Here is a 13,684-nt window from a genome sequence, read left to right as displayed (position 1 = left end):
TTTACGGTAGAGTTTGTGAGCATCTAGCGTGCGACTCGATCGTAGCATATTTAACCCATATAGTGTGTTTTGTATTTAATATTCCCCTAGACAATGTCAGCGAGTATGTTTAGTTTAAACTGTTCCTGGACAGAGAGATTCCTCTTTACATGATAGGAAGGGTCAGACAAAGGTTGAAAGGTGGTGTCTAGTATCCAGCTGTAGGGTATTTTAAGGGTAACATTCCGATGCTAGTTAGGAAAGGATCGCTCGCTCCTGCGTATAGTTATGTACAGAAGTAGATTATGAACATTAACTGTATTTGCTGTAAATTACACATGCAGCGGGAATCCTGAAGATACCTCCCACCAGAGCAGTTGGGGAAAGACACAGCCCACCTGTTCAAATCCACCTATGACCTTTGCCATAATGTGGAGACACATCCCTGTGTCCAATGAACAATGAGATACAAGGTACCATTGTATTGTGAATGTATGTTGTGCTATATAAAGACCACCATTGCCTGGCCAGTCACTCTCTCTCTGAAGGCTTTCTCCCTGAATGCTGAGGACTGGATCCAGGTCGCGCATGTGAAAAACTCCCCACGTATGTATTATTCTCTGTAGCCATTTTGTTCGCCATTGTTCACATTATTTTCTGTTATTCTGTTTAGATTTCTATGTTAGTTTGTAGTGTATAACTTGTATTGTGTTTCCCTTTTTCTCTAAACCATCCACGGCGGTGTTAGAGCTGCTGTGGTTTTTAAATCCAAACCAGGTCTTGTGTTTTCACTGTTTACTGCAAAGGGCTTTTCTTAGCGTCTCAATCGCTCAAACAGCATACACATTGTTAAGGTTTTTAAGCGTTACATCATTGTTGTCAGGTTCGGTCTGGTTTGTGTCCCCGGAGGGGGCGCTAGTGGGTCAGTGGAGGTAGGATGGAAGTAGTGAGGAAACTGGATTGGATTCCTGCGCATGTGCGCGATGTTGTTTATGAAGCAGAAAGATAAAACAATATGGCAGCAGGAATACTTGTAATAACAAACAATAAATGCAAATGAATATGGTGCAGCTTGGAAGCTGAGAGTCTGACAATAACAGTATGACTGTATAGTTGAACAAGGAAACAATATGCTGGTATGGGAACCAGAGATGATTAAAACGAGGAGCCAGCAGAGGTGATTATATTGGTAGCAAACCTGGTAGCAGATGCAGAAGACTTGATGCAGGGTTCACAGTGCTATTGGGAAAGCACAGGCAGCTTGCAAGCTGATTCACAGGTGAGGTGATGGAATGCACCTGGAGAAGGAGTCTCTACTGCTGAGGCTGAAGCACACTGTGTTGGAGATTGGTGTGAAGCCTGTAAACGAATGCAGGAGTTGCTGATGCTTGTAGTTCCACGGAGCTGTAGTAGGATAACCAGGAACACGGAGTAACAAGCAGGTAACCAGGAACAGGTAGGTAACCAGGAACACGGAGGAACAGGAGGGTAACCAGGAACACGGAGGAACTGGAGACTGTAACACAGGAACTTGCACACTGAATGTCGCAGGAGAGCTGGAGTGGTTGCTGGAACTTGTAGTTCCACAGGAACAGCTGGAAACTGGAACGGAACTGGAACAGCTGGGACCTGTAGTTCCACAGGTCCAATACACAAGGATATCTCTGGAGACAGAGGATTGCAAACAGGAGCCGCCTGTTCACAGAATGTGACGTGTTGTCCAAGGCGATGAGACTGAGCCAGGAACTGGAGTTTAAACACCTTGGTCTGTGATGATTGGATGATCTCTGTGAGAACACACCCTGCTGGATTGGGTGTTCAGATCAGCTGTGAGTTAACTGGAGCTGGTGATTAACCGGGAGAATAACAATGTAGACAGTTAATGCCATGCACTGCTGGTTGCTGGCTGGGATCAGTAGTGCACCGGGAGTTAATGCTGTTTAACTAGAAGCACTGTACTCCAGGCTGCTGGCTGAAACCAGTGGTTACCAAAAGATAGAACTGGTTAGGTGGAGCACAGTGAGCTGCAGGAGACTGAAGACTGGAACTGCTGGGACCTGTAGTTCCACAGGTCCAATTCACAGGGAATACTCTGAAAATAGAGGACTGAAGCCAGGAGACCCCTGTTCACTGGAAGTGATGCAATGGAGACTGCGGATTCCTGACAGTACCCCCCCTTTTATGGGTGGGCACCGAACACCCACGCTGGAACTTGGGAGGATCCTTGAAAAAGAACTTCGGAATACACAAAAGCAGAGGTCCTCAAAAGTCTTCCCAACTTTCATCTTCAGAGGACAGATTTTCTTCGACAGAACAAGTAGACCATTCATGGTCATTTGAGACATAATTTACTTCCTGGGAAAAGGCATAGCTAGGAAGGATAGAACCTCCCATAATGTAACTTGAGTCTTCATCAACAAACTCACTTTCAGAGTCAAAGTCCAGGTCTAGTGTGGTCATGGAAGCCTTTTGTTTAGGAACAACATTATCTGAGACAACCTGTGGACCAGTGAATTTGAAGCTATATGAGACACCAGGACTAGGGGTAACGGCAGCATAGCCAACACTTACATCAACAGATGGTAGACTTTGAACTGGTTTTTGAGCTCTCCAATTCTTGTAATTCTTGAAATCTCTGATACATTGATTCAACAGAACCTGATCGTGTTTGGAAAGAGTTGAGTCGAAAAACTGAGAACTAGAAGACTGAGCAGATGTTGAATCTGGGGAGTCAATACTTTCAGAAGTGTTGCTGTAGGATGGAGACACGGAAGTATATGCAACTTTCAAATCTGAAGTCTGATAACCTTGTCTTGACTTTGCAGCTTGGAAATCTTTAATAGCTTGGTCTAATGTATCCTGATCTTGCACAGACAGAGATGTTGGAGAGGATTTAGCAGTAGAAAAACTGTTGACAAATTGGCCAGAATGCCCAGATGACTTTGAATGCATAAACTTTGGAGCAAACTCCTGTTTTACGGCTTCGCAGAAAGCGGGAAGATCACTCAGTAGCGGATCTTTAGATTCAATGAGAGGATTCGCCCAGTCCAGTGCTCTACCTTTGAAGAACAGGAGGAAGTATCTGATTGCATTAGCTGGAGTAATACTCACTGAAGATTCTGACTCGGTAAAAGCGAGGTATTGGCTCGCCACTGCACGGAACTGAGCATAGTCACCATCAAAGTAGACTAGAGCTTGTGTATCTAGTGGACACTTGGAAGGCTGAATGTCAGTTGAAGTCTCGGAAGACAATGTAGGACACTTGAGAGTAGAGGACTGGAATAAGCATTCAGAAGCAGGAGTAGAATCCACTTGAAATGCTCGAGGGTGGAGAGAGGACGTCATCTCCTGGATTGACTGACGGGAATTCTCAGCTGAGGTTGACTGAACGCTAGAAGCTTCATCTTGGGGTGAGATGCTTAGAGCCTCCATCTGGGTTGAGGCAACTGCAATATCTGCAAGAACTGTAGACTCTGGACATAGCGACAGGAGTTGCTTACTTGAAACACTGGAGAGAACCACACCGGGTTCAGAGGAACTGGAATCGGTAGGGACAGATAGCAACTTTGGACAAACGGATGGATCCGGGATTTGTACAGGACTACTTGAATTGACTTGTACTGAAGGAGGCTGATCTGGACAGACTGATGGGACCGGATTGGGTCCAGAAAAGCTTGAACCGGCTGGAACCGGAGGAGTCTTCGGACTGACGGATAGGACCGGATTTGAGCCAAAGAGACTGGAATCGGCTGGAACCGAAGGAGGCTGATCCAGACAGACGGATGGGACCGGATTGGGTCCGGAAGAGCTTGAAGCGGCAGAAACCGGTGGAGTCCTCGGACTGACGGATAGGACCGGATTTGATCCGAGGATTCTGGAATCGGCTGGAACCGAAGGAGGTAGCCCATCATTGGAGCCACTCAGGCTGGCTGGAACCAGTGGAGACTTTGGACCGACGGCTGGAACCGGGCTAGGTCCATTGACACTTGACTCTGTATAGACAGAATCCGGATGTTCTGATGATCCCTCTTGGAGTGGTACTGAGCTGGTAGCACTCTCTGAAGTTGGCAAACAAAAGTTCATGTCTGTATCTGTGGCTTTAAGAATTCCTCCTGGGATCTTGGCCCTGGATTCCTCTTTTGAGGCTGAAACTCCAAAGACCCCTCCTGGGGTTAATAGATCAGACACACTTCTTTGAGTTGCATGCCCGGATGCCACTTCTGGAACATGAACATCAAATGCCCCACCTGGGGCTGTAGACACAGACGCCCCTTCTCGGGCTGTAGACACAGACGCCCCACCTGGGGCTGTAGACACAGACGCCCCTTCTCGGGCTGTAGGCACAGACGCCCCTTCTCGGGCTGTAGGCACAGACGCCCCTTCTCGGGCTGTAGGCACAGACGCCCCTTCTCGGGCTGTAGGCACAGAAACTTCTTTAGTTATGGGTAACATAGATAGTCTCTGTTGATTTCTGAACTTGGGATTGGGTCTATTTGTCACAGGACCCCAATCGTAGACTTTTTGGACACTCCTGTCCAGGGTAAAGGAACTTGAAACTGTAGAGGATACGTTGGAAGGTTTGCAGGTGAAAACACTGTGATGTTGGAACCCGTCACCAACTTTTGAGTTGTGGAAGGAACAGTCCTTAATAAGATGACTAGAACTCCCACAGTAAAAGCAGAGGTGAAGCTGCTTGCGATGCCGGCGTTCAGCTTCCGTGAGTTTGGAGCGCGGGTAGCTCTGGAATCTGCCCTCTCTCTGCATAGGAGAAGAGACTTTAGTTTGAAAAAAAAGTTGACACGGAGGTCGCACTAGTCTCAATACTTTGAGCAGTACTCTTCACTGCGTTTAAAGCACCACCCAGGATTTCTGGCATTATTGGAATGATTTTTGTTAGGAGACTTTGAAGTTGTTCCAATAGATGATAAAGAGTTCTTATTGGTTCAGAGTTCACAGCAGACAACAAAGGAGTCTTGAAACTTTCAAAGGAGGAAGTCGCTCTCTCAGGAGAGTTAGCTGTGAAGGGACTGCCATAGGACTGACTTGAGCAACATCCATCCACAGGAACGGATTGTGCAGGGAAAGTTGAAATGACTGGAGCAGGAGTGACTTGAACAGGAACTGGAGAAACAACAGAACTTGGAAGGGATTGCTGCAAGGTATCCAAACGGGTAGACATTCCCTGTAGAAACAGGATCAGTTGTTGTTGTGCAGCCTCATAATCATTGAGTCGTGACACCAAACTCTGGAGTAACCCTGACCCCACACTCTGACCACCATCCGGGTCCATGGGCCTTGGACAAACTGTCAGGTTCGGTCTGGTTTGTGTCCCCGGAGGGGGCGCTAGTGGGTCAGTGGAGGTAGGATGGAAGAAGTGAGGAAACTGGATTGGATTCCTGCGCATGTGCGCGATGTTGTTTATGAAGCAGAAAGATAAAACAATATGGCAGCAGGAATACTTGTAATAACAAACAATAAATGCAAATGAATATGGTGCAGCTTGGAAGCTGAGAGTCTATGACAATAACAGTATGACTGTATAGTTGAACAAGGAAACAATATGCTGGTATGGGAACCAGAGATGATTATATTGGTAGCAAACCTGGTAGCAGATGCAGAAGACTTGATGCAGGGTTCACAGTGCTATTGGGAAAGCACAGGCAGCTTGCAAGCTGATTCACAGGTGAGGTGATGGAATGCACCTGGAGAAGGAGTCTCTACTGCTGAGGCTGAAGCACACTGTGTTGGAGATTGGTGTGAAGCCTGTAAACGAATGCAGGAGTTGCTGATGCTTGTAGTTCCACGGAGCTGTAGTAGGATAACCAGGAACACGGAGTAACAAGCAGGTAACCAGGAACACGGAGGAACAGGAGGGTAACCAGGAACACGGAGGAACAGGAGGGTAACCAGGAACACGGAGGAACTGGAGACTGTAACACAGGAACTTGCACACTGAATGTCGCAGGAGAGCTGGAGTGGTTGCTGGAACTTGTAGTTCCACAGGAACACTGGAACAGCTGGAACGGAACTGGAACAGCTGGAAACTGGAACGGAACTGGAACAGCTGGAAACTGGAACGGAACTGGAACAGCTGGGATCTGTAGTTCCACAGGTCCAATACACAAGGATATCTCTGGAGACAGAGGATTGCAAACAGGAGCCGCCTGTTCACAGAATGTGACGTGTTGTCCAAGGCGATGAGACTGAGCCAGGAACTGGAGTTTAAACACCTTGGTCTGTGATGATTGGATGATCTCTGTGAGAACACACCCTGCTGGATTGGGTGTTCAGATCAGCTGTGAGTTAACTGGAGCTGGTGATTAACCGGGAGAATAACAATGTAGACAGTTAATGCCATGCACTGCTGGTTGCTGGCTGGGATCAGTAGTGCACCGGGAGTTAATGCTGTTTAACTAGAAGCACTGTGTACTCCAGGCTGCTGGCTGAAACCAGTGGTTACCAAAAGATAGAACTGGTTAGGTGGAGCACAGTGAGCTGCAGGAGACTGAAGACTGGAACTGCTGGGACCTGTAGTTCCACAGGTCCAATTCACAGGGAATACTCTGAAAACAGAGGACTGAAGCCAGGAGACCCCTGTTCACTGGAAGTGATGCAATGGAGACTGCGGATTCCTGACAATTGTAGTATCTGACTACTAAGGTTTAGAGAATAAGCATTCTTACTGTGTTTTATTAATAAGGTTTACTGCGTATCATTCTGTGAGCGTCTGCGCCGCTCGAGTCTCACTCTCACGGCGCAGCGTCCGCTACGCCAATAGCGTAGCAGTACGGTACGCCTATAGCATGCTTGATACGGAGCGTGAATCCGTGAGCGTACGTGTCGCTCGTGCGTCGCGCCCACGGCCTAGCGTCTGTTACGCTAAGTACGTACCCCTACGGTACTCAGTACGCAAATAGCGTACTCAGTCTGTAATAGTGCATAGCTTTATGTTTAATGGTAATAATTGACATTATCAATGTACTATATCTATCTATATCTATATATACATATACACACACACACATTTTAGACACACAGACAGTCAGGTCCATACATATTGGGACATCGACAACTAAACAGTTTTTTTGGGACATCAAAAACCAAAGAGTTTTTTAAGGCAAATAAGTGGAATGTTATGCAATGGCCAAGTTAATCACCTGACCTGAATGCGATTGAGCATGCATTTCATTTGATGAAGACAAAACTGAAAGGAAAATGCCCCAAGAACAAGCAGGAACTGAAGACATTTGCAGAAGAGGCCTGGCAGAGCATCACCAGGGATGAAACTCAGCGTCTGGTGATGTCTATGCGTTCCAGACTGCAGGCTGTAATTGACCGCAAAAGATTTGCAACAAAGTATTAAAACGTGAAAGTTTGATATATGATTGTTTAGTTTGTCCCATTACTTTTGGTCCCTTAAAAAGTGGGAGGCACATATAGGAACCATTGTAATTCCTACACCGTTCACCTGATTTGGATGTAAATACCATCAAATTAAAGCGGAAAGTCTGCAGTTAAAGCACATCATGTTTGTTTCATTTCAAATCCATTGTGGTGGTGTATAGAGCACAAAATATGAGAATTGTGTCGATGTCCCAATATTTATGGACCCGACTCTGTGTGTGTGTGTACCGGAGGTATGTATCAGGCTACTCGTACAATATATCCTGTAATAGATACACTCTTTCTTAACGAACGTTGTCTGTATAAAGACATGTAGAATACTCAAGTGTTTGTAAAGTCAACGCACTGTATACAGGCGGCTTTACAAGGGAGACTTTGCCCTGCAGCCCCAGAGACCAGCCACAGCTATGCTTAGAAAATGGCACCTAGTGTCTCAGTCAGGGAGTGAGGGAGATTGTGAGGCAGCTCCAGGGCGGGAAAATCAGCAGTAGGTGGCGCCCTGGGCCGGGGCTACAGGTGAAGCGCCGACTCCCCTATGCTGGACTTCCACCCCGGTTACTGTGAGCCTTATTAAATGGGGTGTTAGTACACCCGACCTGAACTCAATGCACCCTGGTGGTCTAGTGGGGTCCCTGCTCTGTGACAGTGACCACGCCAGCGCCGTGACCCACCACCCTAGGTCGCGGACGGAACGTGATTTAATAGCGGGTCACGCTTGGGGACCCTCTTACCTCCTCCCCGTAGCAGCCAAGCGAACCAGGAGAGCGTCTGCGACCATGTGCCTAAAGCCGGAGCGCCTCCGCCGCAAGTACCCAGGAACAGGCAGCGGGAGTATGCAACGCCGCTTGGGAGGTGATGGAGCCGCAGCACTGAATGTCACACTGACATAACAGCGTTGTGGCCTTTGAAGTCTTCTTAGAAAGCTTTTCAGGGCTGCCCAGTGCAGCCCCCTGTTAAGTGACCTGATGCTGCAGGCACCAACTTGAAACTGAGCTCACAGTGCCTGGAGACGGGGTTATAGAGTAGGCCCCAATGCATCCTGGGACAGCCTAAAGCTTTAGCCTGTTGGTGCCTCTGGATCAAGATCCACTCTACACCCCGATGTTTCCCTGTGGAAACCAACACAACCTGCTGCAGAAACTTACCTTTTCCGGAGTCCAGCGCTGGGCGCTGAAATCACAGCCAAAATGGCCACCGCGCATGCGCAGTAGTTCAAGTGGTCTCCAGAACATGGCAGGCGCCATGTTTCCGGAGACCTGCGCATGTGCAGTTAACTCCGGCAAATGCCGGAGTCTACTGCACCGTGCAAAGGAGGGGGCCCGCCCCCGGAGGTGCACAAGCACACCCTCCTCCATTGATTCGCCCCTGATGTGTATCTTGTGATATCGGGAGTGATGGACCTGGCGGGGGTGCCGGTTTTGGCAAGTGCTTACACACTTGCTGATGCAGACAGCGATGGAGCAATGGCGGGTGGAGCGGGGGCCATGCTACATTCGGCGGGTGTGGTATGTTAGATAGAATAGACTTAGGTCGACAGTGTTTGGGTCGACCACTATTGGTTGTCAGTAAGTAGGTCAACAGGGACTCTAGGTCGACATGAGTTTTTAACTTATTTGTTGGTGTCGTTTTCTTCGTAGAGTGGTGGGGAACCCCAATTAGTGCACCATGTCACCTCGTATGGCTCGCGCTTCGGGCAAGGTTACCGATCCCAATTTTAGTCTACGTGGATCATAAAGTATGAAAAAGTTTAAAAAAAAAAAAAAGTGAAAAACTCATGTCGACCTAGAGTCCCCGTCAACCTAGAAACCATTTCAACCAACTTACTGTCGACCAATAGTGGTCGACCTAGAGACCGGATCCCACATTCGGCTAAATGGCATCGCTAGCGACATCCCCGGATTGAACTGCATGTAAAAACAAACGGGGATGTCACTAGCAACCCCTGGGAGCGCACATCGATAGCGACGATTTGCCCTAACTACTTGTTATTGGGCAAATCCTTCAAATTGTCGGATAATGTGTACCCAGGTTACCTCAGTGCTACTCAACCATGAAGGTTTCTTTCACAGGTCAGGATTTGAGGATCTCTATCTGTGGCAGCATCAGGATAGTTACTGACCCAGCACAATTATAAATCCACAAAACATGAGCTGCTGGCGGTACCTGAGCACTGGAGTGGAGGAGCCCCGCTCTCACTGGCGCAACAGGAAACCTGTAGCATTAATGTGCCGTCCACATAGAGATCGCTGTACCTGCGGGCGTTGCTGTGTGCGGTGGGTGTATTCCGGCGGCGGGTGAGGGAGGGAGAGATGGGTGTGCGCTCACAGCTGATCCTCACATCCGGCCCTGCGCTGTGTGCGTGCGGCCCCGCTCCCCTGTAGCACAGGCGTCCCTACTGCTGCTTCGGCCTGAGATCAGACATGGCAGCTGCTGCTGCCTGCGATTCCTCTTCTCCCGCCGTTACCGAGCTCTGCCAGAACGGGCGCCAGGTCTTCATGGACGCTTCCCAGCTGCTGCTCACCTACGCCGACAATATACTGAGGTGAGACAGCTGCTCTGTGATGTCACACACCGCCGCATGTGTCCCGGCGTTGTGACGTCACTGTTATAGCGTTGTTATACGTCACAGTACGGCAGTGATTGGGCACTAGTGGTAGTGAGTACAGATATTCACTCTCCCCCTTCCCCCGGCACTGCTGTGGCTGCACCATATACATCGTGTCACATCCGGGGCTGCTGGATCCTAGCTATCATGTGAAGGTTTCGTTCTGTCTAAGTAAATGGCTTCATTTTTCTCTATCGTCCTAGTGGATGCTGGGGTTCCTGAAAGGACCATGGGGAATAGCGGCTCCGCAGGAGACAGGGCACAAAAAGTAAAGCTTTTCCAGATCAGGTGGTGTGCACTGGCTCCTCCCCCTATGACCCTCCTCCAGACTCCAGTTAGATTTTTGTGCCCGGCCGAGAAGGGTGCAATCTAGGTGGCTCTCCTAAAGAGCTGCTTAGAGAAAGTTTAGCTTAGGTTTTTTATTTTACAGTGAGTCCTGCTGGCAACAGGATCACTGCAACGAGGGACTGAGGGGAGAAGAAGTGAACTCACCTGCGTGCAGGATGGATTGGCTTCTTGGCTACTGGACATTAGCTCCAGAGGGACGATCACAGGTACAGCCTGGATGGTCACCGGAGCCGCGCCGCCGGCCCCCTTGCAGATGCTGAAGTTAGAAGAGGTCCAGAATCGGCGGCTGAAGACTCTGACAGTCTTCTAAAGGTAGCGCACAGCACTGCAGCTGTGCGCCATTTTCCTCTCAGCACACTTCACACGCTGTCACTGAGGGTGCAGGGCGCTGGGGGGGGGCGCCCTGGGAGGCAAATGTAAACCTATATACTGGCTAAAAATACCTCACATATAGCCCCCAGAGGCTATATGGAGATATTTAACCCCTGCCAAACTTCACTAAAGAGCGGGAGACGAGCCCGCCGTAAAAGGGGCGGGGCCTATCTCCTCAGCACACAGCGCCATTTTTTCTCTCACAGAAAGGCTGGAGAGAAGGCTCCCAGGCTCTCCCCTGCACTGCACTACAGAAACAGGGTTTAAACAGAGAGGGGGGGCACTAATTGGCGATATAAATATATATATAAAGATGCTATTAGGGAGAAACACTTATATAAGGTTGTCCCTATGTAATTATAGCGTTTTTTGGTGTGTGCTGGCAAACTCTCCCTCTGTCTCTCCAAAGGGCTAGTGGGGTCCTGTCCTCTGTCAGAGCATTCCAGGTGTGTGTGCTGTGTGTCGGTACGTGTGTGTCGACATGTATGAGGACGATGCTGGAGGAGGCGGAGAAATTGCCTGTAATGGTGATGTCACTCTCTAGGGAGTCGACACCGGAATGGATGGCTTATTTAGGGAATTACGTGAGAATGTCAACACGCTGCAAGGTCGGTTGACGACATGAGACGGCCGACAAACAATTAGTAACGGTCCAGGCGTCTCAGAAACACCGTCAGGGGTTTTTTTTTATAAAAAACGCCCATTTACCTCAGTCGGTCGACACAGACACAGACACGGACACTGAATCCAGTGTCGACGGTGAATAAACAAACGTATTCCTCATTAGGGCCACACGTTAAGGGCAATGAAGGAGCTGTTACATATTTCTGATACTACAAGTACCACAGAAAAGGGTATTATGTGGAAGTGAAAAAACTACCTGTAGTTTTTCCTGAATCAGATAAAATAAAATGAAGTGTGTGATGATGCGTGGGTTTACCCCGATAGCAAATATTGGCGTTATACCTTTTCCCGCCAGAAGTTAGGGCGCATTGGGAAACACCCATTAGGGTGGATAAGGCGCTCACACACTTATCAAGTGGCGTTACCGTCTCCAAATACGGCCGCCCTCAAGGAGCCAGCTGATAGGCAGCTGGAAAAATATCCTAAAAAGTATATACACACAGACGGTGGTTATACTGCGACCAGCGATCGCCATCAGCCTGGAGATGCAGTGCTGGGTTGGCTTGGTCGAATTCCCTGACTAAAAATATTTTATTGATATGGAGCATTTAATAGGATGCATTCTATATATATGTATGCGAGATGCACAGAGGGATATTTGCACTCTGGCATCAAGATAAGTGCGTTGTCCATATCTCCCAGAAGATGTCATGGACACGACAGTGGTCAGGTGATACAGATCCCATACGGCACATGGAAGTATTGCCGTATAAAGGGAAGGAGTTATTTGGGGTCGGTCCGTCGGACCTGGGGGCCACGGCCACAGCTGGGAAATCCAACCTTTTTACCCCAAGTTACATCTCAGCAGAAAAAGACACTGTCTTTTCAGCCTCAATCCTTCCGTTCCCATGTGGGCAAGCGGGCAAAAGGCCAGTCATATCTGCCCAGACATAGAGGAAAGGGAAGTAGACTGCAGCAGGCAGCCCCTTCCCAGGAAAAGAAACACTCCACCAGTGGGGGGGTAGTCTCAAGAGTCTCAGCGCGCAGTGGGATCACTCGCAAGTTGACCCCTAGATCATACAAGTATTATCCCAGGGGTACAGATTGGAGAGTCGAGACATTTTTTCCTCGCAGGTTCCTGAAGCCTGCTTTACCAACGGCTCCCTCCGACAAGGAGGCAGTATTGGGAAAAAATTCACAAGCTGTATTTCCAGCAGGTGAAAATCAAAGTACCCCTCCTACAACAAGGAAAAGGGTATTAGTCCTCCACACTATATTGTGGTACTGAAGCCAGACGGCTTGGTGAGACATAGTCTAAATCTGAAATCTTTGAACACTTACATTAAAAGGTTCAAATCAAGATGGAGTCACTCAGAGCAGTGATAGAGAACCGGAAAAAAGGGGACTATATGGTGTCCCTGGACATCAAGGATTACCTCCATGTCCAAATTTGCCCTTCTCAACAAGGGTACCTCTGGTTCGTGATACAGAACTGTCAATATCAGTTTCAGACGCTGCCGTTGAATTATCCACGGCACCCCGGGCCTTTACCAAGGTAATGGCCGAAAAGATGATTCTTAAAAGAAGAAAGGCATCTAAATTATCCCTTACTTGGACGATATCCTGAAAGGGACAAGTTTCCAGAGAACAGTTGGAGGTCGGAAAAGAACTATCTAAAGTAGTTCTACGACAGCACGAGTGGATTCTAAATATTCCAAAAATCGCAGCTGTTTTCCGATGATACGTCTGCTGTTCCTAGGAATGATTCTGGGCATAGTCCAGAAAGAGGTATTTCCCCTGGAGGGGAAAGCCAGGGAGCTATCCGACCTAGTCAGAAACCTCCTAAATCCAGGCCAAGTATCAGTGCATCAATGCACAGGAGTCCTGGGAAAAATGGTGGCTTCTTACGAAGCGATTCCATTCGGCAGATCTCACGCAAAAACTTTTCAGGGGGATTTGCTGGACGAATGGTCCGGATCGCATCTTCAGATGCATCAGCGGATAACCCTGTCTCCAAGGACAAGGGTGTCTCTTCTGTGGGGGCTGCAGAGTGCTCATCTTCTAGAGGGCAGCACATTCAGCATTCAGGACTGTGTTCTGGTGACCACGGATGCCAGCCTGAGAGGCTGGGGAACAGTCACACAAGGAAGAAATTTCCAAGGAAGTGTGGTCAAGTCTGGAGATTTCTCTCCACATGAATATACTGGAGCTAAGGGCAATTTACGATGCTCTGAGCCTAGGAAGACCTCTGCTTCAAAGTCAACCGGTGCTGATCCAGTAGGACATCATCATGGCAGTCGCCCACGTAAACAGACGGGGCGGCACAAGAAGCAGGAGGGCAATGACAGCAAG

General features: G+C 48.5%; 2 protein-coding genes across 3 annotated transcripts in view; one reads left to right on the top strand and one right to left on the bottom strand.

Annotated features, from left to right (window-relative positions):
* The window catches only part of OXSM (3-oxoacyl-ACP synthase, mitochondrial), a 152,920-nt gene extending 143,197 nt beyond the window's left edge, over window positions 1-9,723 (bottom strand). Inside the window, exon 1 of one of the 2 annotated variants that reach the window (XM_063922238.1) lies at window positions 9,636-9,723. The gene's annotated coding sequence lies outside the window, so the exon portion shown is untranslated. Of the gene's footprint in view, window positions 1-9,546 lie in introns of both variants that reach the window. The other variant, XM_063922239.1, reaches the window with a different exon arrangement.
* Window positions 9,724-9,803: 80 nt separating this feature from the next.
* NGLY1 (N-glycanase 1) overlaps window positions 9,804-13,684 on the top strand; it is a 194,964-nt gene continuing 191,083 nt past the window's right edge. Inside the window, exon 1 of the mRNA XM_063922237.1 lies at window positions 9,804-9,925. Within this exon, the coding sequence (XP_063778307.1) occupies window positions 9,804-9,925 (122 nt within the window). The remainder of the gene's footprint in view (window positions 9,926-13,684) is intronic.

Source organism: Pseudophryne corroboree, chromosome 5, assembly GCF_028390025.1.
Source record: "Pseudophryne corroboree isolate aPseCor3 chromosome 5, aPseCor3.hap2, whole genome shotgun sequence".
Classification (NCBI taxonomy): domain Eukaryota; kingdom Metazoa; phylum Chordata; class Amphibia; order Anura; family Myobatrachidae; genus Pseudophryne; species Pseudophryne corroboree.
This window is presented reverse-complemented; position numbering and strand designations above follow the sequence as displayed.